This window comes from Phyllostomus hastatus, unplaced genomic scaffold (assembly GCF_019186645.2).
Source record: "Phyllostomus hastatus isolate PE091 unplaced genomic scaffold, TTU_PhHast_1.1 phas_contig_477, whole genome shotgun sequence".
NCBI classification, from domain to species: Eukaryota; Metazoa; Chordata; class Mammalia; order Chiroptera; family Phyllostomidae; genus Phyllostomus; species Phyllostomus hastatus.
The window spans coordinates 129164-150715 of record NW_025333889.1 but is presented as its reverse complement, the minus strand read 5'-3'; the positions used below and the strand labels follow the sequence as shown (position 1 = coordinate 150715).

Here is a 21552-nt window from a genome sequence, read left to right as displayed (position 1 = left end):
CACAGTAGGGGCACAGGCCTGGGTTGCAGGCCAGGTCCCCGATTGGGGGTGTGTGAGTGGCAACCAATCGATGATTCTCTCATATCTATGTTTCTCTCTCTCTCTCTTTCTCACTCCTTCCCCTCTCTCTAAAAATAAATAAATAATCTTTTTTAAAAAGGAAATGCTAGACAAACAGTCAATGAATACATAAGCTTATGTTTAGCTTCACTTAAAACCAAAGAAATACAAATGAAAACACTGAGGTGGTTTTTTGGTTATTTCTTTTCTGTCACATTAGCACAGATTAAAAAAAAAAGCCCAATGCAATCAAGGGTTAACAAGTGTAGGAGCACACTCAGCGGAGTGTCAGTTCATTTAAAAGTATCAGTACTTAGAATGTACAATGCTCTTTGAACCAGCAATACCATTTTTTTAATTTATTGATTTTAGAGATAGAGGGAAACATCAATGTGTTATTCCACTTATTGATGTATTCATTGCTTGATTCTTATATGTGCCCTGATCAGGGATCGAACCCTCAACCTTGGTGTATTGGGATGATGCTCTAACCAATTGACCTACTTGGCCAGGGCAGCAATACCATTTCTCCGCATTTACCCTAAAGAACTAACGAGACTATGTGGTAGATTAAAGATGGTCACAATCTTGGTACCCCTCCCACTGAGAAGTTGCATCTAATTTCTCCTCTCCTCAAATCTGGCTTGGCCCCAAAGACTTGCTTAACCAATAGCATGTCATGAGGTGATGTCTTCAGACAACCAAGCCACAAAGAGTCTTGTAGCTTCTACTGGGGCCTCCCAGAACTCTTCAAAAGCCTGGAGCTGCCACCCGGGATCCCTGGCCTAGAGAGGCCACTTGTAGGTGCTGACCCATGGTGCCAGTTGGATGCAGCCTTCCAGCTACCCCAGTAATCTCTATGGTATCACAGAGAACAGCAGAATCACCCAACTGAGCTCCGCTGGAATGCTTGACTCATAACATTGTGGGCTATAATAAAATGGTGCTTTTAAAACACTAAGTTCCCAGGTGGTTCATTATGTGCCACCTGGGAAAAACAGGTAACTGGGAAAAACAGATACCTCCAGCTGTATGAACCAATCAACGTTCACCAGAGCATTATTTATAGTAATACTGCACATCTGTAAGGAGCTCGTTAAAATGGGGCACACCGACACCATGAAGCATATCCAGTAAACAGGATGATGTGCAACTGAGCAAAATGTGCCTGGAATTCATGAGGCATATTCAGTGAGAAATGTACGTATTGGGAAAGTGGGTAGTGTGACTCACCAAGGAGAAAACAAATGGCCCAACTGAAAAGTGGGCAAAGATCTGAATAGACACCTCACCCAAGAAACATTCCTGGCAAGTAAGCATGTGAAGAGGTGGGTAACATCACATCGCTGGGGAATTGGACCTAAAAGACACCTCCACCCCCCTATTAGAATGACAGCCCGGAACACTCACAAATGCTGGCAATGATGTGGAGCAGCAGAAACTCTCCTTCACTGCTGATGGGACTGCAACACGGTGCAGCCACTGTGGAAGGCGGTTTGCAGTTTCTTACAAAACTAGGTGTAATAGTATAGTATTTTCTAGCATCACAGAAAACCACGTCCAAACAAAACCTGTACGTGAATGAACACAGCAGCTTTATTCGTAACTGACAAAACTTGAAAGCAACCCAGATGTCCTTCAAGAAGTGAATGGATAAATTGTGATACCTACAGAAAATGACATATTTGGCCAATAAGACAGAAGCTGCTCCGGTCAGGTATCTCAATTAGTTAAGAGTGTTGTCTCGATACGCCAAGGTTGTGGGTTTGATCCCTGGTCAGGGCACATACAAGAAGCAACCAATGAATGTGTCAATAAGTGGAATAACTAACCGATGTTTCTCTCTCGTCCTCTTCTAAAATCAATCAATTAAAAAAAGAAAAAGAAGATATGAAGCAGGAAAGGGCACAGAGGAAACATAAATGCATATTACTAAGTGAAAGAAGCTAATATGAAAGGGTTACATACTGTATAATTCCAACTATAGGACATTCTGGAAAGGCAAAACTATAGAGACACAAGAAGGATCTGTGGTTGCCAGAGGTTGTGGGGGGAAGGAGGAGTGCGGGGAACACAGGGTATTATTAGATTCTGCCTGATACTGTGATGGTGGCTACTTAACGTAATTGTGCAACAGAGTGAACCCTAATATAAACTACACACTTCAGTTAATAATAATGCATCGCCCTTGCTGGTGAGGCTCAGTAGGTTGAGTGTCAGCCTGCAAATGAAAAGGTTTCAGTTCGGTCCCAGTCAGGGCACCCGCCTGCGTTATGGGCCAGGTCTCCAGTTGGGGGCGTGCAAGAGGCAACGAAGCCCTGTTTCTCTCTCCCACACATCTGTTTCTCTCCCCTTCTCCCTCCCTTCCCCTCCCTCTAAAAAATAAAATCTTAAGTAAAAATAACGTATCAGTATGGTTCCATCAATTGTAGTAAGTGTACCAGATGAATACTGTTTATAACAGGGAAAACTGTGTTTGTGTGTGAAGGGGGTATGCAGAAACTCTATTTTCTTAGCAATTTTTTTGTGAACCCAAATCTACTCTGAAAAATAAAGTCTATTTAAAAAAAATCCACTGATGTGGGTCAGTGGATGGAGGGTCAGCCTGTGCGCCAATTTGATTCCCAGTCAGGGCACATGCCTGGGTTGCCAACCAGGTCCCCAGTAGGGGGTGCGCGAGAGGTGGCCACACATTGATGTTTCTCCCTCTTTCTCCCTCCCTTCCCCTTTCTCTAAAAATAAAATATTTAAAAAACTTAGCCACTTAAAACAATGAAAAAGATGGGTAGTATTTAGTTATGTGTGCATGCGTCTGACCGTCTTCTCATTAAGCATTAAATGGGGCCAGAAAGAATGCAGGAAAATTGCAATTTGGATTCAAAGGAGAACGAGATAATCACATTCCTGTCCTTTCCAGGGGTGGGGAAACTCCTTTATGAGTTCCTGAATAGTTTGAATTTGTATAGTAAACATAAAATTGACAAAAACCTTTCAATTTTTTAAAATTTGGAAGTTTAGGAAAGAGCTCAGGAAGGGAAGTACACCTTTAAACATGCATTTTCAATAGGAAATCTGCTACTCATTGGTCAGGGGGTCGCCATCTGAATCCCAGGGGACGACGAGGGGCGCGGTTACCGGCCTAGGCTGCTCCCCTCCAGGGGCCAGCTGTCCCTTGGGCATGCCCGGCGGGAGGAGATCGCGCAGAGTCCCTCCCCCAAGACGCCCCGGGGGAGATCAGCGCTGGGTCCAACCTCTTCCCGATTCCCACAGACACGTGGTGACCCCATCACCCATCACCCTGTTTTTCTGCGCGCACTCGGTGCACTCCGGGGACCCTTTCAACCGCGGGACCACGTTCGTCACCACTCGCAGGCACCAGGAGAGAGCGGTGGGGGCCCCGGGCCAAGTGCCAGCGCCACTCAGGCAGAGGTGTCCAGGGAATTAGGATCAGGGTCCCCCACAACCACGCTCCCATGCCCTTACAGGGAAAGCCGCGCGGCCCGGAACCCGCTCCCGCGCCACTGCACACACCCCGCGGACCGGAAGTTCGGGGGCGGACCCGGCCGTCAGCGGCCCCCCTGCTGGCCAATCCGTGCGCGCGGCTCATTAATAGTGAACGCACCGGCTCCGCCCCCCATCTCTAGCCGCTACGCCCGCCCGCGCAGATCCAGAGCGCGGCCGCGAACGAAGATGGCGACCGCCATGTACTTGGAGCACTACCTGGACAGTAAGTGCCCCTTGTGTTCGTCGGGCCGCCGCCCGCGCGGGGCCCTCCCCGCAATTTACCGCCTGCACACTAGGACCCGTGCGTGGACCCCGGGTTTCGCGGGGCCAGCCGGGCGGCCAGAGGGCAGCGGAGGCGCGCGCGAGGCGGGGCGGGTACGAGGGTGGGGCGCGCGCGGGGTTGGCCGCGCTGGGTCCGCCGGCACAGCCGCGCCAATTCTAAGTGCGTCACAGCGGGGCGGAGCTAGAGTGCGGCTGGGCCGGGCTCTCTATGATAGACCCCGCCCCTCGCCGGTCAGACCCCGCCTCCCCGGTAGGCCTCGCCTCGTTAGGCCCCACCCTCCTTGGTTAGGCCCTCTTCCAGGCCCGACCTTCTCCCCGATAGGCTCCTCCCCAATAGGCCTAGCCCTGTTAGGCCCCGCCTCCGGCGCTGCCCCGCCCCCCTGGAGTCTGGTTCTCAGGCCTCGCCCTTACTGGCTTTTGGCCTGCCTCCCACCACTCAAGCCTTAGAAAGTGGTCGGAGGCCCAACCCCTTGGACTCTGGGGCAGACCTGGGAGCCCCGGCCTTGGGGTTTCTGGAGTCGCCGAGCCTCAGCCTGTGATTCTGGAAGGTAGGCAGGTGATGCTGGGGTCGAGGGTCTCTCAGGGCGCCTGCTTTTCCGCGAGGGTGTTTCCGGGGCTGATTCAGGTGCCCAGGGGCCATGTCTGTGAGGCTTCTCCAGGAGTCGTCCTTCTGTCTACCTGTAGCTCAGGATGGACCCTTCTGACCATTCCTGAGCAGATGGTGACCCTGCATTTCGCGGACCTGAGGACCTTGTCAGAGTCACGCACGTGTTGGGTCTGGCCCTGGCTGGGGCATGGAGCACTGTGCTGCACCTGGGCTGTTCTTGGTCACTCAGGCCTGGGCTCCCACCGGAGGCTGCTGAGCAGGCAGTGAGTCCTGCTCTGGAGGAGACGGTGGGTGTCAGCTCCCCCCAAGGGGGTCACCCAGCCCTGGCCATTTGTTTTCTCCTGGCACCTCCTGAGCACCAGTCTGGTGGGAGAGCACGCGGAGGGGACCCTTCCCACACTGTCACGCAGAGGCCTGCACCCAGGTGTCTGTTGGAGAGCACGGGGCTTGCCCTTCTTTGTCCGGCCCCCGCTCCCGTGGGCAGGCCTGAGGAATGTGCGTGTGAAGGCTCGGGAATGGAGGTCCCTGCCTGCTCCTCGAGCTCCTCCTGTGTCCCAGGAAAGCAGACGCCAGCCTTGTTTCCCTGGGACGCACTCTCACGTGGGCAGATGGGTTTTTTAGCGCTCACAGAGGTGTGAAGGCCGCGAAGAGCCCGTCAGGTCCGCAGAGCCGCCGGTGGCCCGGCCCTGCCCTGCCCTGCCCTGCCCTGCCGAGCTTGGAGGCTTTGCTGTGCGTGTTCCTGGCTCTCTGAGGAGCTGGGGAGCCCTGGGGCTTTGAGCAGCAGCTTTGCAAGATTAGATTGAGCTCTTGAAAAGATCGCTGGCACATGGGGAGAGTGTGGGGGGGTGACGACTGGACGCAGGAGCCCAGTCGGGGACTGTTGAGGCTGTGCAGGTGCGCCAGGAGGTTGGCTGGGACTAGGAGGACGGCAGTGCAGGTGGGTGGGCAGCACGCGGTGTGTCCTCCACCCGTGCAGGACGATGCTGAACCCGACTGGAACTAGAAGTTTGGTGCCCCCGCGATATGACTCCACCTGGCATGCTCAGTGGCCCCGTGTGGCCAGTGCCTGCACTTCGGGGCGGCACGGAGAGCACTTGCATCCTGGTGTAAAGGTCTCTCTATACCGCCGGTCTGCACTGCCCAGGCGCTGGATTTCAGAGTGAAGTGGGGGAAGACCAGAGGGGACCCAGGGTTTGGCCCGGCTGGCTGTGGTGGGGTGACCTGCACAGGAGGGGGTGGGGGGAGGGCAGCTGTCTCCCCTGCCCACACTTGCAGCTTGTTTCTAAGTTCCCCTCTAACTTCTCCAGAGCCAGCGGCTTCGGAAGTGTGTCAGCCTGTTGCTTACATTGAGCATGCACTTGTTTCTCTCCAACCCCTAACAGAAAGAGAAGAGAAGGAGGCATGTTACCTGTAGACCGTAGGTTTCAAGCCTAGTAGGCAGACTTGTGGGCTCCTACTGAGAAATCCACGTCCCTGTGTTTCAGGTATCGAGAACCTTCCTTGTGAACTTCAGAGGAATTTCCAGCTGATGCGAGAGCTGGACCAGAGGACAGAAGGTGGGCTCAGGCCTTCAGTACAGCTGAGGAGAGGCGGCACCAGGACCCTGGTGTGGCACTGGGTGACCAGAGGACCCGGTGCAGTGGGGCTGCGGCCCTGCCCTAGGCTGTGGCTTCGGACGGCGTCTTGGAGTGTGCTGACGTTGGATTCTTATGCCTCTCCAAGTCTACACGCATCATCCTCTCTGAAAGTCAGAAATATGCGTTACCTTTTCTTTCTTTTAAGAGAGGTTAATTTCAAACTATGTATGCATCGTTTAAAAAGTTAGATAGTTCTTTCTGCTCTCTTAGTATTTAACTCCCTATTTCTAAGAATGACATTTTGCTGCTATTTCTTATTTTATTCTCCTTTAGCTTTAGACTTTATCTGTTCAGTTTCTGTGGGGCTTTACTTCTCCAGTTGCACCCCACCCAGCCCAGGTACCCCCCGCCCCACGTCCTGGGTGCTGTGGCCTGGAACCAGCCATGTGCTGCACCTGTGACGGCATCGCCCTCGGGACGGCTCTGTAGGTAGTTTGCGCCTGAGCCACACGGCACGCTGCGCTTACGTGACCTTTTTTCGAACAACAGCTTCTGTTGGAGTTCCTAGTAGCTTTGATCGCTGGTTTCTTTTCCACATTCTGCGTTTTCGGTGTGTCTGCTGCTCCAGGTTCTGCTCTGGCTCTGCCTGCTCTGCGCTGGGACCTCTGCGGATCCCTCCGTCTTGCAGGTCCATCTGCCTGGTGCTTTCCAGGCCTGCTGCGTAGGCGGGCCCTGGGTTTTCCTGGGAGCTCCCTTCTCCTTTTCGGTTGGGACCCCGTTTCCTGGGTCGTAAACGTCCTCTCTCTCTTGATTTAACCCCTTTGTTTCAGAGGAGCTTTTCCCCTGGTAGCCACCTGGAAAAGGGTACTTGGGATGATAAGTTTCTTCTAACATTGTGTGTCTGGAAGTGTGTTCGTTCTGACCTCACAGTCGACTCCTGGTTTGGGTGTAGCCTTTCGGGGTAACTGTCATCCCCCCAGCACATGACAGGCCTTGCAGCCTGGCCCCTGATTCCACGTTGCTGTGGAGAGATCTGAGGCCGTTTGGATCCCTTACTTTTTACACGTGTGATCTCTTTACTCGTCCTGTTTGGAAGGTTTGGGCTGTCTTCTTCCCTGAGGCTTCATCTTTTGTGACGATGAGCTTGGGTGAGGCTGATTTTCATGTTTTCATTTTGTTTTCTTTATTGGAGCAGTTGTGGTTTTTCACTAGGGCACAGCAGCCTGACTAGTGAATACAGATACTTCTTTTGTTATGAAATGCAGATTTACATACAGAAATAAGCACAAACAGTTGTAATCGTGACCTGGTGAGACTCTCCTGGGGAGGCGGAGCTTCTGGCACCCTCGCTGGGGCCTCCACCTGAGTCCCACCTGCAATGTCATTTCCTCACCTCTGAGCCAGGGTGAAAGCTGTGTCTGCCCCACCTTGATGTCAGTGAAACACAGGTGTCCTCCTCTGTGCGTCCCTTTTGTGGATGAATCGATGCTGTTCCGTGTGGTGGCAGCTGGTTCTTTTTTGTTGCTGGACCACAGCTCACTTATCTGCTCGAGGGAGGACTGGACCTTTGGGTTGTTTCTTGTTTCTTGCAGTTAGGACGCTTTCCCATGTGCATCCTGGCATCTGAATCTTTAGGGCGGGCACCTAAGAGTAGAGTGTCGGGTGTTGGGTAAGGTGTTCCCATGGGGAACTTCATGGGAACTTCACTGTTCCCATGAGGGCTTTTGTGAGTCCGAGCGGGCACCACGCATGCTCCTGGGACAGCGGCCATACGCAGGACGGTCCCAGGCACCCCACCCTGGCCAGAGTACCTGCCCAGCCCCGCTGCGGAGGGCTGCACCCACGTGTCCCCACCTGCAGTGCTTCGGGGGGTGTGTCATTCACTTTGCTGACACGTGGTGTTGTCAGGCTTCATCTGTTGCTGCTCTGCTGAGCGGGTCCTGGCACCCCGTGCAAGGGCGAGCTCTCCACCCTTCCTCTGTCAGATAAGAAAGCGGAGATCGACCTCCTGGCCGCAGAGTACATCTCCACGGTGAAGACCCTGTCCGCGGAGCAGCGGGTGCAGCACCTGCAGAAGATCCAGAGCGCCTACAGCAAGTGCAAGGAGTACAGCGATGACAAGGTGCAGCTGGCCATGCAGACCTACGAGATGGTGAGGAGGCGTTGTGGGCAGCTTGGGCTCTGGCAGCGATGCTTCCAGACGAGCACAGGTGGGGCCATGGCTACGTCTGGTTTTCATGGCCCTTTTGCTTATTTATTTGGCTGGGGAAACCATCTTTTTATTTACTTTTTTTGAATCCTCACCCACTGAGATGCTCAGAGAACGGGGAAGCGGGGAGAGAGGGGGAGAAACATCAACTAACTGCTTCTCACGCACACCCCAGCCGGGGAGCAAACCTGCAACCTAGCCACGTGCCCTGACCAGGAATTGAGCCCGAGACCCTTTGATCTGTGGGACGGTGCCCCAGCCAGCTGAGCCACACCAGCCAGGGCTTGTTCTTCTTTTCTTACTCTGGTTAAGAACCCGTGCGTTCCTCAGGCTTTCAGGCCCAGACTTGGTCTCAGATGCCCTCTTCCTAGCCCATCGCCTGTCCTAGTTCCGTGTCTCGGTCCTGCTGACCATGGTCTTTCCTGAGCAGGGTTTGTGCGGCGGGGGTGTCCGAGACGGCCTTTCGCACACTTGGACACGGTGACCTCGCCGTGGTGCGCTCTGCGTGGGGGAGGCTCGGTGCGGCGCGGCTGGCTGGTGCTGGGCTGCTGCTCCTCTCCTGTTGCCTGTGATGGGTGAGGTCCTTCTGTGCAGGTGGACAAACACATTCGGAGGCTCGACGCGGACCTGGCGCGCTTCGAAGCGGACCTGAAGGACAAGCTGGAGGGCAGCGACTTTGAGGGCTCTGGAGGACGAGGCTTAAAAAGCAAGTCTGTCTGTTTTCTCTCTGTGCGTTGCCCCTGCCCATGATAGTAAACGTGCCAGGAGCCCGCTGGGAAATGTCGTGGTTGGGTGAATCTTGTCCTGCCTTTCCACAGGGCGCTGTGGTGAAGGTGGGGTCTCCCTTGTCTTCCAGAAGGTCGGAGCCAGAAAGAGAAGAGAGGCTCCCGGGGCCGAGGCAGGAGGGCCTCAGAGGAAGACACTCCAAAGAAAAAGAAGCATAAAGGGGGGTGAGAGGCCGTTTCTTTTCTCTTCCTCCCCAAACTGCACCGTTGGTATTTGCTAGATGTAAACTCCTATGGCAGCAAGGAAGTGCTCACACGCCCCGCATGGCAGTAGTTCTGCGGGCTTTTTGTGGGTGGGTCCGTCCATCCTCGAGCCTTGAAGCAGCTCTGCATGCAGCAGGTGGGCGCTGGTGCTCAGGGACGGCCTGACCTGCCGGGCACAGGTGCAGGGGCACAGGTGCAGGAGCACAGGCACTGCAGCCCCGTCTCTTGAGCCATGCAGCTCACAGGTGGGGCTCGGCCACCCTGTAGTCACTGCCTGTGAATCGGTTGATCACTTAATATGTAGATGCAGTTTTGTATACATTATCGTGTGGCTACATGTGTTAAAGGAACACATCACGCGACTCGACCTTGAGGGTTCCTTTAAGGCTGCCTCCCACCCGCCGCCCCGGACGGTAGCATTGGCATCTGAGAGGTGCTGTTTAGACTTCAGAGAAGAAGGGGAGGCCCCAGCTGGCTTCTCTGGGGATGATTTGGACAGTTACGGGGTGAGGTCAGAACGGTTGGGTCTTGACAAAAAAGGCAAAGGTCTTGGTTATTAAACCTTGTATTTAAACTTTCATCTTTTAAAAACACCCTCGTACCAGCCTTTGTGCTGTAAAGCAGTGCAGGGGTGCAGAACACACGTGTCATTGAATGAGTTGCTGTGAGAGGCACGTGCCTATAGCCGGGGCCTCCGCCCGCTGCCCAGACCAGCACGACCCCCACTGAACACAGTGTGTGCCCCACGCTCTCCCTGTTCTGCCCCCACCAGTGCACTCCTGGACCTTAACCTTCAAGAGGACTTGGCTGAGGAATAATTGACATACAGTAGGATGTTCTCATTTTAAGTATATGGTTTGATGCTGTATTCAGTTTCTTTAAAGTCAAGGAAATGTTCGGGCTTTCTGTTTCCTCTTGAGTCTCTTTCATAATGTGTCCTTCCGAGATTTGCTATTTCATGCAAGTTGTCTGATTTGTTGACATTGGGTTGTTAATAATGTTACTCGATTCTTCTGGTTTTGCAGGGTCTGCCCAGCTCTGACGCAGTGATGTATCTTTTCTCTCATTTTGTCTTGATTGTTTCAGAGAACTAGCTTTTGGTTTCATTGGTTTTTTCCCTCTGTTTTCTGTTGCATATATTTCTGCTCTTATTTTTATTATTTCCTTCCTACTACTTTACTTGGATTTACTTTGCTTTTTTTCCTGTAGCGTTTTAAGTAGAAGTAGCTTAGATCATTGATTTTCATACCTTCCTTTTCTAACAAGTATTTAAAGCTGTAAGTTTTCTTCTCATTTTGGTTTTACCTACATCCTATAAACTTCGATATGTTCTTTTTTTATTCCATTCCGAATATTTTAAAATTTCCTTGGTGGTTTTTCTTTGACCCATAGCTCATATATAAGGTTTCTCAGTTTCCAAGTACAAATTTTGGGTTTTTCATGTAACTTTCCATTTCTGTTCAAACGTCGTTGTGATCAGAGAACGTTCTGTGACCGAAATGCTCTGTAGTCAATCAGGACTTGGGATGTGGTTCATGGCCTGTCCCGCCAGAGTCCCCCAACGCAAGTGTGTTTGACTGCTGTGGGGCGGAGGGCCCTGCAGACCTCAGGTGGCTGGGCTGGTGGCGTTCAAGTCTTCTGCGCTCTTCCTCGAGTTCTGCTCCACTCTGGAGAGCGTTGAGAGAGGGTGGTGGAAATCTCCAACTGTGGGCTTGCTGGTTTCTCTGTTCTGTTCTGTCAGGGGTTGCTTCAGGTATTTTAAAGGTCTTATTTGGTTCTACGTACGCATTTAGTTTTTTGAAAAAAATAACTGTCTTCTTTAACGTTGTAAAATTTATTTATTTATTCCTTGTTACGTTCTTTGTCTTGGAGTCTACTTTGTCTGATATCAGCGTAGTCCCTCCGCTGCTGCCCATGAGTGTCTTTGCATGGTGTGCGTTTCCTTCCTCATTGTTGCACTGACGGCGTGTTTATGCTTCTGTATTTAGAGGGGGTCTCCTGCAGGCAGCAGAAGGTCGAGCCTTGCTTTTGTCCAGTCTGACAGTCTCTGCCGTGCCCTCGCGGTGTCTGGACTGTCAGCTGCTTCACCCGAGCTCCGCCTCCCTGCTCCTGCGCCCGGTGCTGCCGGGAAAACTTGAACTTCTCCGTGATGACTTTAGGTCTAAACCATGGATCATCCTAAACGATTGTAAAATGTGAGACAGAGCTTTGTAGTCAGGCCCCATGGTCCCCGTTTCCAGGCCCTTCACTTCTTTCTGTCAACGCAGATTTCCATCCGGTGTCAGTCCCCGTCTGCCCAGAGGACTTGCTTTAACGCTTTCACAGTGCAGGTGTCGCTGAGGGTGGTGGGTTTTCTCAGTGTTTATTTCCCCGAGAATGTCTTTATTCACCTCCGGTTTTGAAGGGGGTTTTCGGAGGCTGTAGAGTCGAGGTGGACTTCTTTCCGTAAGCACTGGGGATGCTGTCCCACTGTCTTCCGTCTTGCGTTGATAGTGATAAGAAATTAGTAGCAATTCTTTTTTTATTTTTTTAGATTTAAAAAAATATTTTTTTATTTTTAGACAGAGAGGAAGGGAGGGAGAAGAGAAGGAGAGAAACATCAGTGTGTGGTTGCCTCTTAAGTATCCCCCACTGGGGAACCTGGCCCACAGTCCAGACACGTGCCCTGACCGGGAATCAAACCAATGACCTTTCGGTCTGCAGACCAGGACTCAATCCACTGAACTACACCAGCTAGGGCTGGAATATTTTTAATGTATTTTTTGTTATTATTTTTTTAAATCTTCACTCAGCTGAAGATGTTGTTACTGATTTTTTTAGAGAGAGAAGGAGGGTCGGGGGGTGGAGAGTGAGAAACGTCGATGTGAGAGAGAAACATTGATCAGTTGCCCCCTGTACGTGCCCCGTCTGGGAACTGAACCGGTAACCTTTTGGTGCACGGGACAACACTCCCAGTGACCGAACCACCCGGCGTTGCTTTTTTTTAATGTTTAAGATTTTGGTCAGTAGTTAAATTGTCCATGGATTACCTTATCTTTGTAGGTTTGTGTTTAAAATTTATAAAAAAACTTCTTATGAAAGGGCAAGATAGTAAATATTTTAGGCTCACAGGCCAAATTGTGTGTGTTGCCACTCAACTGTGTTGTTTCCTACCAAATCGTGCTTCAGAGGAGCTTTATTTACAGAAACAGGCAGCCAGTCACAGGCCGTGTTTGCTAGCCCACAGGTTAGGGCAGCCAGGACTCTGGGGTTGGCAGAGCCCTTCGGCTAAGGTGTGACCCTTCCGAGTCCTCTCCTGAAGGCCCTGGGTGTCCCCAGGTCTCCGTCCTGGCTGGTGGAGTGGGCGTGTCCGCCCCGCGTGTGGGCGCTGGGAGTTGTTCGGCTCCTGGCCGCCAGGTGCTCTCTTCCTGGCCTCGGGGATTCTTGGCCTGTGCACAGAGAGCTTAGTTGTTAGCTAAGGACTCGAAAAGGTTTCTTTGCGGATTCCTGGAGCGTGTTCTTTCTCACTCCTGCTGTCCGGCACCCTGCCCCCGCAGTCTAGCAGTCTCACGCTCCCTGAACTCTGGCTTTCCTCCTCTCTTCTCAGCACCATGTCGGATGGCTTTCCCCTCTGCGGGCTGCGGTGGGGGGCATGCCTGCAGGCAGACGGCCCCGAGGAGCCGCCTCACTCTCGGGCTCACCCGCTCCGGATCTCGGTGCTCGCCGCCGTGTGTCCAGGGTCTGGAAACAGTCGTTCAGTGTGTTTCGTCTGGTTCTCTAGTTGCTCACAGTACGGGGGCAGGGTCAGTACCTATTACTCTGTTCGGTCAGAGGAGAGGTCTCTTTCCCTACTTTTTCAGGGGAGTCCTTCAAGTCTCTTTAGCGTGTGAGTTCTCCTCCACCCCCTCTTTCCTTCAGCTTTCCTCCTTCAGAGGGACTGTGCCTGGTGGGGTTTCCCGGAGCCTGGATTCCGACCACTTGTCCTCCTCGTGCTTCGGGGATTTCAGGTTGACCTTTGGCTGGAAACACACTCTGTGTGTGTTCTTGTTGAGGCCACAGTTCCGCAGATCTGCCAGGACTCTAGCCTGCTTCGGAGGGGACTGGAAGTGCACCTGCCTTGGGGTGGACATTTCTGTTACTCAGGGTGAGCCAGCAGGTGGGTGAGACAGGGCCGCGGTGACAGACGGAGGTGTCTGTGTGGCCCGAGGACTGCTGTGACACTGCTGGTGCAGCACTAATGCCCACGATGGGCTGGTCCTTGTGACCTTTGTGGCTTTCAGGTAGGAAGAGTAAATCCTGTCTCTTCCCAGAGACACAGCAGAGGGTGGCCTGCGGGGGGGGTGCCGCCCGTGAGGGGGCTGCGTGGCGGCCAGGGACACCGGGAAAGGCACAGGACCTTCCTGGACAGGAAGAGGTGAGGGGTGATGCTCTCTGGAAAGCAGACCCCTTGTGTCCCCTCGTGGTGATGTTGGCATTGTCCTGGCCGGCTGCTGTTGCCCAGCCTCCCCTAGGCCCGGTCCCCTGAGGAGCGGTGCACGCAGCCCGGGTGCCCTCGGCCGGGGGTGGGCCCACCCCCGAGGGAGCACACTGTCCGTGTGGCCTGGAGCCCGAAGCCTTATCTCAAAGACACGGAAACCCACTCAGAGCAGGTGCCCGGTCCCTTCCCTGTGACGGGTGGACGTCGGTCCCCCCCGCCCCACTGCGGAGCTGGGCCTGCTTCCCGGTGGGTGGTCGGAAGTGTCCCTGCTGATGGGCAGGCCGCCGGGTGGGTGGAGGGGACTCCCGAGATTCAGATCTCCAGGGAGGGGGAGGGGAGCTGGTGGGTTCCGTGGGTTTCAGGGTAAAGCAGGTATGTGGGGAGCAGGTGGGAACACGCCAGCCCTTCTCGCGGACGGGACCGGGAGAGAGCTGGCAAGGGCAGACCTGTTCAGACCACCAGCCTGTCTGGGGTGGGACTCCAGCAGGGTTCTCAGGTGCCTGCCCCGGGGCGGGGGTGGGGGGGCGGGGGTGCCCAGGAGGCCGAGGGCCTGGTGGGGGAGCTGAGACAGGACGGCTTCATGTGCCCGAGTGGGCCTGGGCCCCATGGACGCAGGTGAGCGCTTCTCTTTTCACAGGTGTCGGCGCCCCCACCTTGTCTGGAACCACGGGGACCCTGTGCCCCACCTGCCTGCTGCTCAGCGCTGTTGTGTCCCTGCAGGTCCGAGTTCACCGACACCATCCTGTCCGTGCACCCCTCCGACGTGCTCGACATGCCTGTGGACCCCAACGAGCCCACCTACTGCCTCTGCCACCAGGTGTCCTACGGGGAGATGATTGGCTGTGACAATCCGGATGTGAGTGGCAGGCACTTGAGATGGGAGGCCGGGCACGGCAGCCTCCCCCTGTGGGGCCCCGGGTCGGGGGGTGCCGGGGGAGCCGTCGCTGTGTCTGGCACGCGGCACACTCACTGTGCTCTCGCCTCCACCTCGCAGTGTCCGATCGAGTGGTTCCACTTCGCCTGTGTGGACCTGACCACGAAGCCCAAAGGAAAATGGTCAGTAGGGGGCGCTGCTCATCTCCTTGAGAACAGCATGGGAGGGGGTGGCAGGGCCTAGTTTGACCTTCCCCACTGGGGCCGCTGGTGCTCTGGGTGTGGCTGTGGGGACCCAGCCAAGTTGGTGAGGGCCATCTTCTGCCCACCTCACCTGGGACACCCTTTTTCATATCTGCAGACACCTGCATTTCTGCTGTTCCGTAGAGCAGGCTCTCTGACTCTTCTGGGGGAGGCAGGGGTAGCCCTAAATAGGAGCGAGGAGCGAGGGCTCTTTCCCACTGGGGATGTTTCCCGGGGTGAGGAGCACAGCGTGGAACGGACGGGCCCAGGCGGGCGGCACTCTGCCTGGCCGGGGATGTCCATGCCCAGGACCGAGCCGCTCCTTTCCTGCACCCTGGCGTCCAGGTGTCCCCATGATGTCCTTTACAGCCACCCCTGGCTTTGTTTCCTCGCTCTGGGGTCCTGGAGGCATCGCTCTCCTTGCTTGTGTGGGGGGGGTGGGAAGCCCCAAGAACAGTCTGCCTCCCCCGGGCCCCAGCAGGTGGTAGTGAGGTGGGGGCTCAGTGTCTCGGCTGTGTCGTCGTCCCAGCCGGCTCCCTGGGCCCTGGGCTGCTCTGGGAGCCCGAGAAGGGTGCAGCAGCCCTGACAGTGGCCTTTGGCGTGGGTGATGGGAACGTGGCAGGGCTGCCGGCGGGGCCCTGGCACACCTGGGTGGCCCCAGGAGTGGCTGCCTCCAGAGCCCACGGAAGGGGCATGACGCAGTGGGAGGGTGTTGGTTAGTGAATCTGGGAATGCTGGGTTTGAGTTGTTTTGGGGCTCCTGGTGGAAGAGTTTAGTCAGCCTTGGAAAACAGTTTCACCTTTGGGAGGACACGCAGAGCCAGGAGGCAGGGAGGGGCCCAGCCCCATTGTCCTCCTCCCAATTTCCTTGTGGTCCTTTTAGGGATTCCCGAGTGTGCAGGCTCCTTCCTGCCAATGAGATGTGAGCTGACTGCCGTGTTATCAGCGTGTGTGCTGGGCGCAGCTTCTCCAGGGCTTGGCCGGGACAGGGGTACAGGTCCGGCAGGGCCAAGGGGCAGGGGCCAGAGGGCAGGCGTAGGGTCGGAGCAGGTAGGAGCAAGGGTGTCCTCAGGGTGCGCTCACTAACACAGCCTGGGCCTGAGTGAGCTCAGCCACATGGGACTCAGCTGCTTCCTGATGGGGAGCCAAGGTGGAGAGTGGCATGGTGGGGAGGGTCTGGGGTGTCCCTCGTGTCCCTGTGGCGGCATGGCCCACGAGTGACCCAGAGCGTGCTCTGTGTCTGACGCTCCGGGATTGGCTCAGCCTGCGGGGCGGGCCAGGAGTCTGGGCCGCCGGCTCCGGCACGCACGCCGTGCCGCACCCACGCAGGCCTCCAGCTCGACGGCAGTGTCGTCTCCGTTTGGTCGCTGGTGACCCATTAGCTTGGTCAGGAGGAAGGCTCACGGCTGAGAGCGGTTTTGCTGACTGATTTGTATCTATCGACCTCAAAACAGACATGCTAGGTAGAGCGACTTGCTGAGGAGATTTTTCTGGCGGGAGAGCTGCACACTGTGTGTGTGGGTCTTTCATCTGGTGCTGCTGCTCCGGGAGCCGGGGCCCGGGCCCCCCGATGCCAGTGGAGCTCTGCAAAGGGCCGGTGCTGCGCCTCTCTCGCCGCAGGTTCTGCCCACGGTGCGTCCAGGAGAGGAGGAAGAAGAAGTAAGGCAGAGGCCGATGCCGGGGCCAGAAAGCAAGTTGATACACTCCGTCATTTGCGTTGCAATATTTTATCTTCATCTTAAAACTACCTTGATTCGAACAATATTTAATGACAATGGCCAGTTGTAATTCCGGATATTTCCTAACACCAACAAGAACCCCCCTGAGCCCTGTTTGCACAGAGGAGGGGTCTTATGGGGACTTGCCACGGGACTCTGTTCTCGTGACTTTCTGTACAGACCCCGGCACTGAGCACAGCGGTCCCACCGGGAGCCCGAGTGACTCCGTGGGCGTGCCAGCAGGGAGCAGACACTGCCATCACTGCGCAGCTGCAGCTGTGAGCCTGGCGTGGCCCGCGGTGTCCGAGGCAGCCCTGGGAGCCCGCCCTGCGTGCCTCGTCTGTCCACGCTGAGTGCGTGCAGTGTGGGGGGGGGCCTGCCGGAGGGCACCCTTCGGACCGTGCGGCGGAGCTGGCAGCCGCGTGGGAAGTGGCCACTCCTCCCCGCAGCCGCTCCGCCGGGCTGTGCACTGCCCCTTCCTCCGGACTGCTGGCTCCTCCTGAGGCTTTACTGTCTGGAGTAAACACGGGGGGTTGGCAGGCGGGCCGGCGGTCACCACGACCAGTGCAGTCGAGGGACAGCATCACGGACTGGCCGGTGTTCCGTGTCTCTGGGAATTCCGAATGTTTTTACTGTGAAGACGAAGTCATTGTAGCCGCATGAAGACAGTGGGTGTGTGTGTGCAGTGAGTCCAGTCTACTGAGAGCCGACTTTGAACCTGTTTGTGTTGCGCCCTGGGTCGGCAGCTTGTCCCAGGGACTACAATTATGTGACGTGATTTGTGAATTTCTTGTGCCACTGTAGCAGTTCTGGAATGCAGTTAGGAAACTAGTAGGTACTTTGTGTTCAGTCCACACTCACCAAACCGATTTCGGACCACCTCTCTGGTACTGCTTGGGGGCGTGGCACGCCCGTGCCGTGCTGACAGCCACGTGTGACGGCACCTGGGGCGTGGCTCCTGGGAGCACCCCCGGACTCTCCGGGACCCACCCCACGTGATCCAGGCCGGTCAGGTGCCTCCTGCCAGGGAAAGAGCCCAGGAGGTGAAGTCGAGGAGTGAAACGCCTGGCGTCAGAAGGATCTCACCCTCCTTGTCAGGGGGCCCGGGGGTGGCCCGCTGCCCCCTCACCGTGGCCTCTCCCGGCTTCCCGTGTTTATCCAAGGGGAGGGAGCAGGGCAGAGCAGGTGGCGAAACTGCGTTCTAGACCAGCCGCTCCCTGCAGATGAGTCAACGTTTGGCCACCGGGAGTGGGTGTCAGGGCAGCTGGGGCCCAGCTGGAGTCTGCAGTCTGCATGGTCTTAGCCTGCCCGGGACGTGTCCAGACTGCTGTCCTTTCTGGAGTGACCCTAGGGGGCAGGACTTGCTTTCCATGGACTGCGGGTGGGTCACCTCAACTTGCCTGACTCTGCCTGCCTCGGGCTGGTGGTTGGGGAGGGTCAGCAGCCGCCCGGCGAACGCCCTCAGACCCTAAGCCGCCCGGCTCCGAGGGAGGAGGTGGGCGCGCAGGAACGTGAGGCCCGTTTGTGTTGAGGAGCTCGGCTCCCCGGGACAGGCGTTGAAAGGCTGTGGGGATCAGTTGGGGGTGCTTCTCCTTCACCCCTTCAGCAGTTTCTGTGGACAGGATAGGTAAGTACAGTAAGCCTGTGATGATGTTTTAGAAGCTAGTTTAATATTTGCACTTCATCTCTGAACATGCCTGATGTTGCCGTGGGAACACAGTGTTTGTGGGTGCAGGTCGATGGCCGGCCGGTTCTGATTGTCTCCTGGATTCCTAGGCCGTGCTCCTTTCCCAGGAAAGTCGGTCGACCTCTGTCGTAGCTTTTCTTTCAAGTTCAGCGTTGTCATCCTGGTTGTCGCTTGGAGCATCCCGTGTGTCCACCTTTTCTAACTTTCTGTGCTTAGCTAGTGCTTACTTTTGCCAGTTGCAGGAATATCACCCCGATAAGATGCAGGCAGCTCTGACGGAAGTGGAAGATGTGAGCATGATAGGAAGGTGCCCTGGGACATTGTTTGGGTGATGGCTAGATGCCGTTCCCGACCGTTACTACCTTCTGAGTCGGAAAGACGCCAGAGTGGCTGTTTGGTTGGGAAAGAATGTCTGGCCAGACCCCCTTCAGTGCCTGCTGGGCCCACATCGGCTCCTGGGCACAGCTGTAGGGCCACCCCCATCCCCCGGGTTGCAGGATCTGGGCTGGGCCCTTTGAGTGAGGGGGCGGCCTCCGTGGCTGGGAGTTTACCGGTGAGGGGAGCAGTATCTTGTTCAGAGAAGCAGAACCATTTTCCTTGTTCTCAGTGCTGCGTTCTCAGCCAGCAGTTTGAGAAGCCTCCTCGTTCTCCGACAGGACGCACCTGCACCGACCAACATGCTGTCGGGCTGAGCCCGGCATCTCTGGCTGGGCTGAGGCCTGCGTGACTTCCCCACTGTGCAGGCTGGGCCCCCGGGGGGTGGACGAGACCAGGACCCCCCAGGGTCCTGGGAGCCCGTGGGGCAAGGTGTGCTGGGATGCATGGGGACAACAGCCAGCCGTGTGTCGGTGCCGTTCCTGATGGCCCCACTGCACTGCCTCCTGCCCCGTCCCTGGCAGCCCTCGGCGGGGGCTGCTTCGAGCAATAACGCTGTCCACGTGCCACAGCCAGGGCCTGCCCGTCGCCGGACTTGGGCACCTCTCGTGGGCGTTGCAGGGTTGAAGTGTCCTCAGTGCCTGGCGAACGGCAGCTGGCCATCACTGCTGTGCTGAGAGGTGTCTGAAACGGGACATCTAGGAAATTCTCTCGTTCAGGAGAGTTCTGTGAAGTTTCTTTCTGTGTGTGTGTTTTGTGGTGTTCACCTTTACCACACTTCATCCAAAAAGATGATGCAGCTTTAACACGAATGTTACATTTTATTTCCAAGGAATTATTATCTGTGTTTCCTTTGTAAAGGAAAGATAATATTGTCTTTTTATTAAATAATGTAAAGATGTATATCTGTATTTTTGGATCATGTTATAGATTATGGATATATTGTTTAATAAATAAAGTATTTTTTGGAACAAATATTAGAGAATGCATCATTTTGGGAAATGATAGAGCTTTGGCATTGTGTCCAGAGGTGGCCAGTGGACCCTGCGTTGAATTTTGAAGGCACCTGAGGTGACCCGGAGGAGACTTGTTTTGCTGGCCAAGGGCTTGGGTGGGACCCTGGGCCTCACCTGGGTCGGCGGCGAGCCCCGGGCCCCGGCCGCGTCACAGCGTCGGAAGGTGGTTCCCAGGCTCACGAGAAGGACGTGTGGGGGCGGGTGCTCTGAGTGGCTGTGTGGAGACCGAGAGTGCTTGTCTGGATCCGGTGGGCTGTCTGGAACCTTCTGGGGACCAGCGAGTTCTTAGGGTCTTCCTTGAGAGTTGGTGGCCAGGGTCTAGAAACCCAGTGGGGTCCCCATGAAGGAGAGGTACAGCCTCACCCATGTTCCAGATGGGAGCCATTCACAGACCTGGAGTGCCCCCCGTGGTCTGTGCCCCTCCAAGCACTCGAAGGCCACCTGCAGCCGTTTCTTGGGGTGACACTTGGGGGACAGGAAGCACTCTTTGTTTTGGGGTGGGGGTGGTCATCCTCACTGGTTCTGAACTGTTACCAGTCCCCAGAAACCCCAGATGCCACTGGTCTGCTAGTCAGAGGGCCTCAGGCCTTCAGGTGGGAAGTCAGGTGTGTCTCAGTGGCTGCCTTCCCAGGGCCTGCCCATGGCACTGAACAGACCCAACAGCTGGCAGCACCACTGCAGTGACTGGGCCTGTGGAGCCGGGGCCATGAAGGCAGGAGGGGCCAGGTGGAAGTCTCTGGGTCATCCTGTCCTCTCCCTGCTATGACTGATGCCCTGGCCCGTGTGGCTCAGTTGGGTGTCACCCCACAAAGCAAGGGGTCTCTGGTTCAATTCCCAGTCAGGGCTCCTGCCTGGGGTGCGGGTTTGGTCCCAACTCAGGGTGCGTACAGGAGGCAACTGATGGATGTTTCTCTCTTACATCGTTGCTTCTCTCCCTCTCCCTCCCCTCCTTCTAAAAAGAAATAAATGAAATCTTAAAAAAAAAACCAAAACAAAACAAGAAACAAAAACAGGCAAACACATCCTTGACAGGAAGGTGCAGTGGGATGTACTTAACACTCCCCGGTTACCTGCGGGAGTGCAGTTTATGAGGGTGTGGACTCCGGCCGCAGCCTTGTTACTGGAGTGTCACGGAACAGGCGGGAGGGGGTGGGTGGTGAACGATATATTATCATCAAAAGGACCCCCCTTTTTGCTCCAGGGGTCCCCCCGTACTAGGTTTGCTTTGCCTGCTACCAGAAGAAAGACGTCTTTCGATGCCAGAGATTGGTGAAAAGGAAAGGAATTATTTATTTAAAAGTTATACAGGCTTAGAGTAATGACTTAATGTCTTCATTAAAATACTGAAGTTCTTTGGAACACCCACAAACGCACACAGTCCTTCCTTCTCCCCTTGCCCAGTCCGGGGCACCGTATCTCAGGAAAGGAAGTAGAAGTCTGTGACTCAGGCTCCCGGCACCATCAGCTGTGTCACCACCACGATCTCCAGTTAATCCCGAGCCACGTGGCACCTTCTCGTGGTCCGCCAGCAAGAGCCTTTCACCCCTTTTCTTCCAGGCAAAGTCTCTCCTGCTGCCTAACCCACGTGGCAAAAGGGAGCACCCCCAAGCTGTGTGCTCCCTAACTCTGGCCCAGGCCGCAGGGTCCCCCCTTGCATGGCCTCCACGCCTGGGTTTAAATCCCAGCGCCAATCCTCCTCTGCAGCCCCTCTTCCGGCTCCGCCCACAATCAGTCACACCTGCCAGCATTCCCGCATTCGTCCAGTTTTCCTGGGCTGCCGCAGTGAGTGCGCACAGCTGTGGCCCGTGGCGTGGGGCCAATCAGCTCCAAGCTCTCACGCAGGCGCTGTAGCCAGGGGGAGTTGCCTCCCAGTTACACAACCTGGGTGGGAGTCACTCCCATGCCCCTGGCTCAGAGCGTGGCCACAGCTGTTTAACATATCCATGAAACCAGTTAA

General features: G+C 55.5%; 1 protein-coding gene across 2 annotated transcripts; it reads left to right on the top strand.

Moving 5' to 3' along the window:
- The first annotated feature begins 3671 nt into the window (after positions 1-3671).
- On the top strand, positions 3672-19540 carry ING5 (inhibitor of growth family member 5). 2 transcript variants are annotated; one of them, XM_045845717.1, is made up of 8 exons: positions 3672-3787; positions 5938-6009; positions 8016-8182; positions 8834-8945; positions 9096-9189; positions 14405-14540; positions 14679-14740; positions 16420-19540. In XM_045845717.1, the coding sequence occupies exons 1-8, from the start codon at positions 3751-3753 to the stop codon at positions 16460-16462; spliced, it is 723 nt and encodes a 240-aa protein (XP_045701673.1). In that variant the 5' UTR covers positions 3672-3750; the 3' UTR covers positions 16463-19540. The 2 variants fall into 2 exon arrangements, with proteins under 2 accessions (XP_045701673.1, XP_045701674.1); XM_045845718.1 differs by lacking the exon at positions 16420-19540 and adding an exon at positions 16254-16390.
- The last annotated feature ends 2012 nt before the right edge of the window (positions 19541-21552 follow it).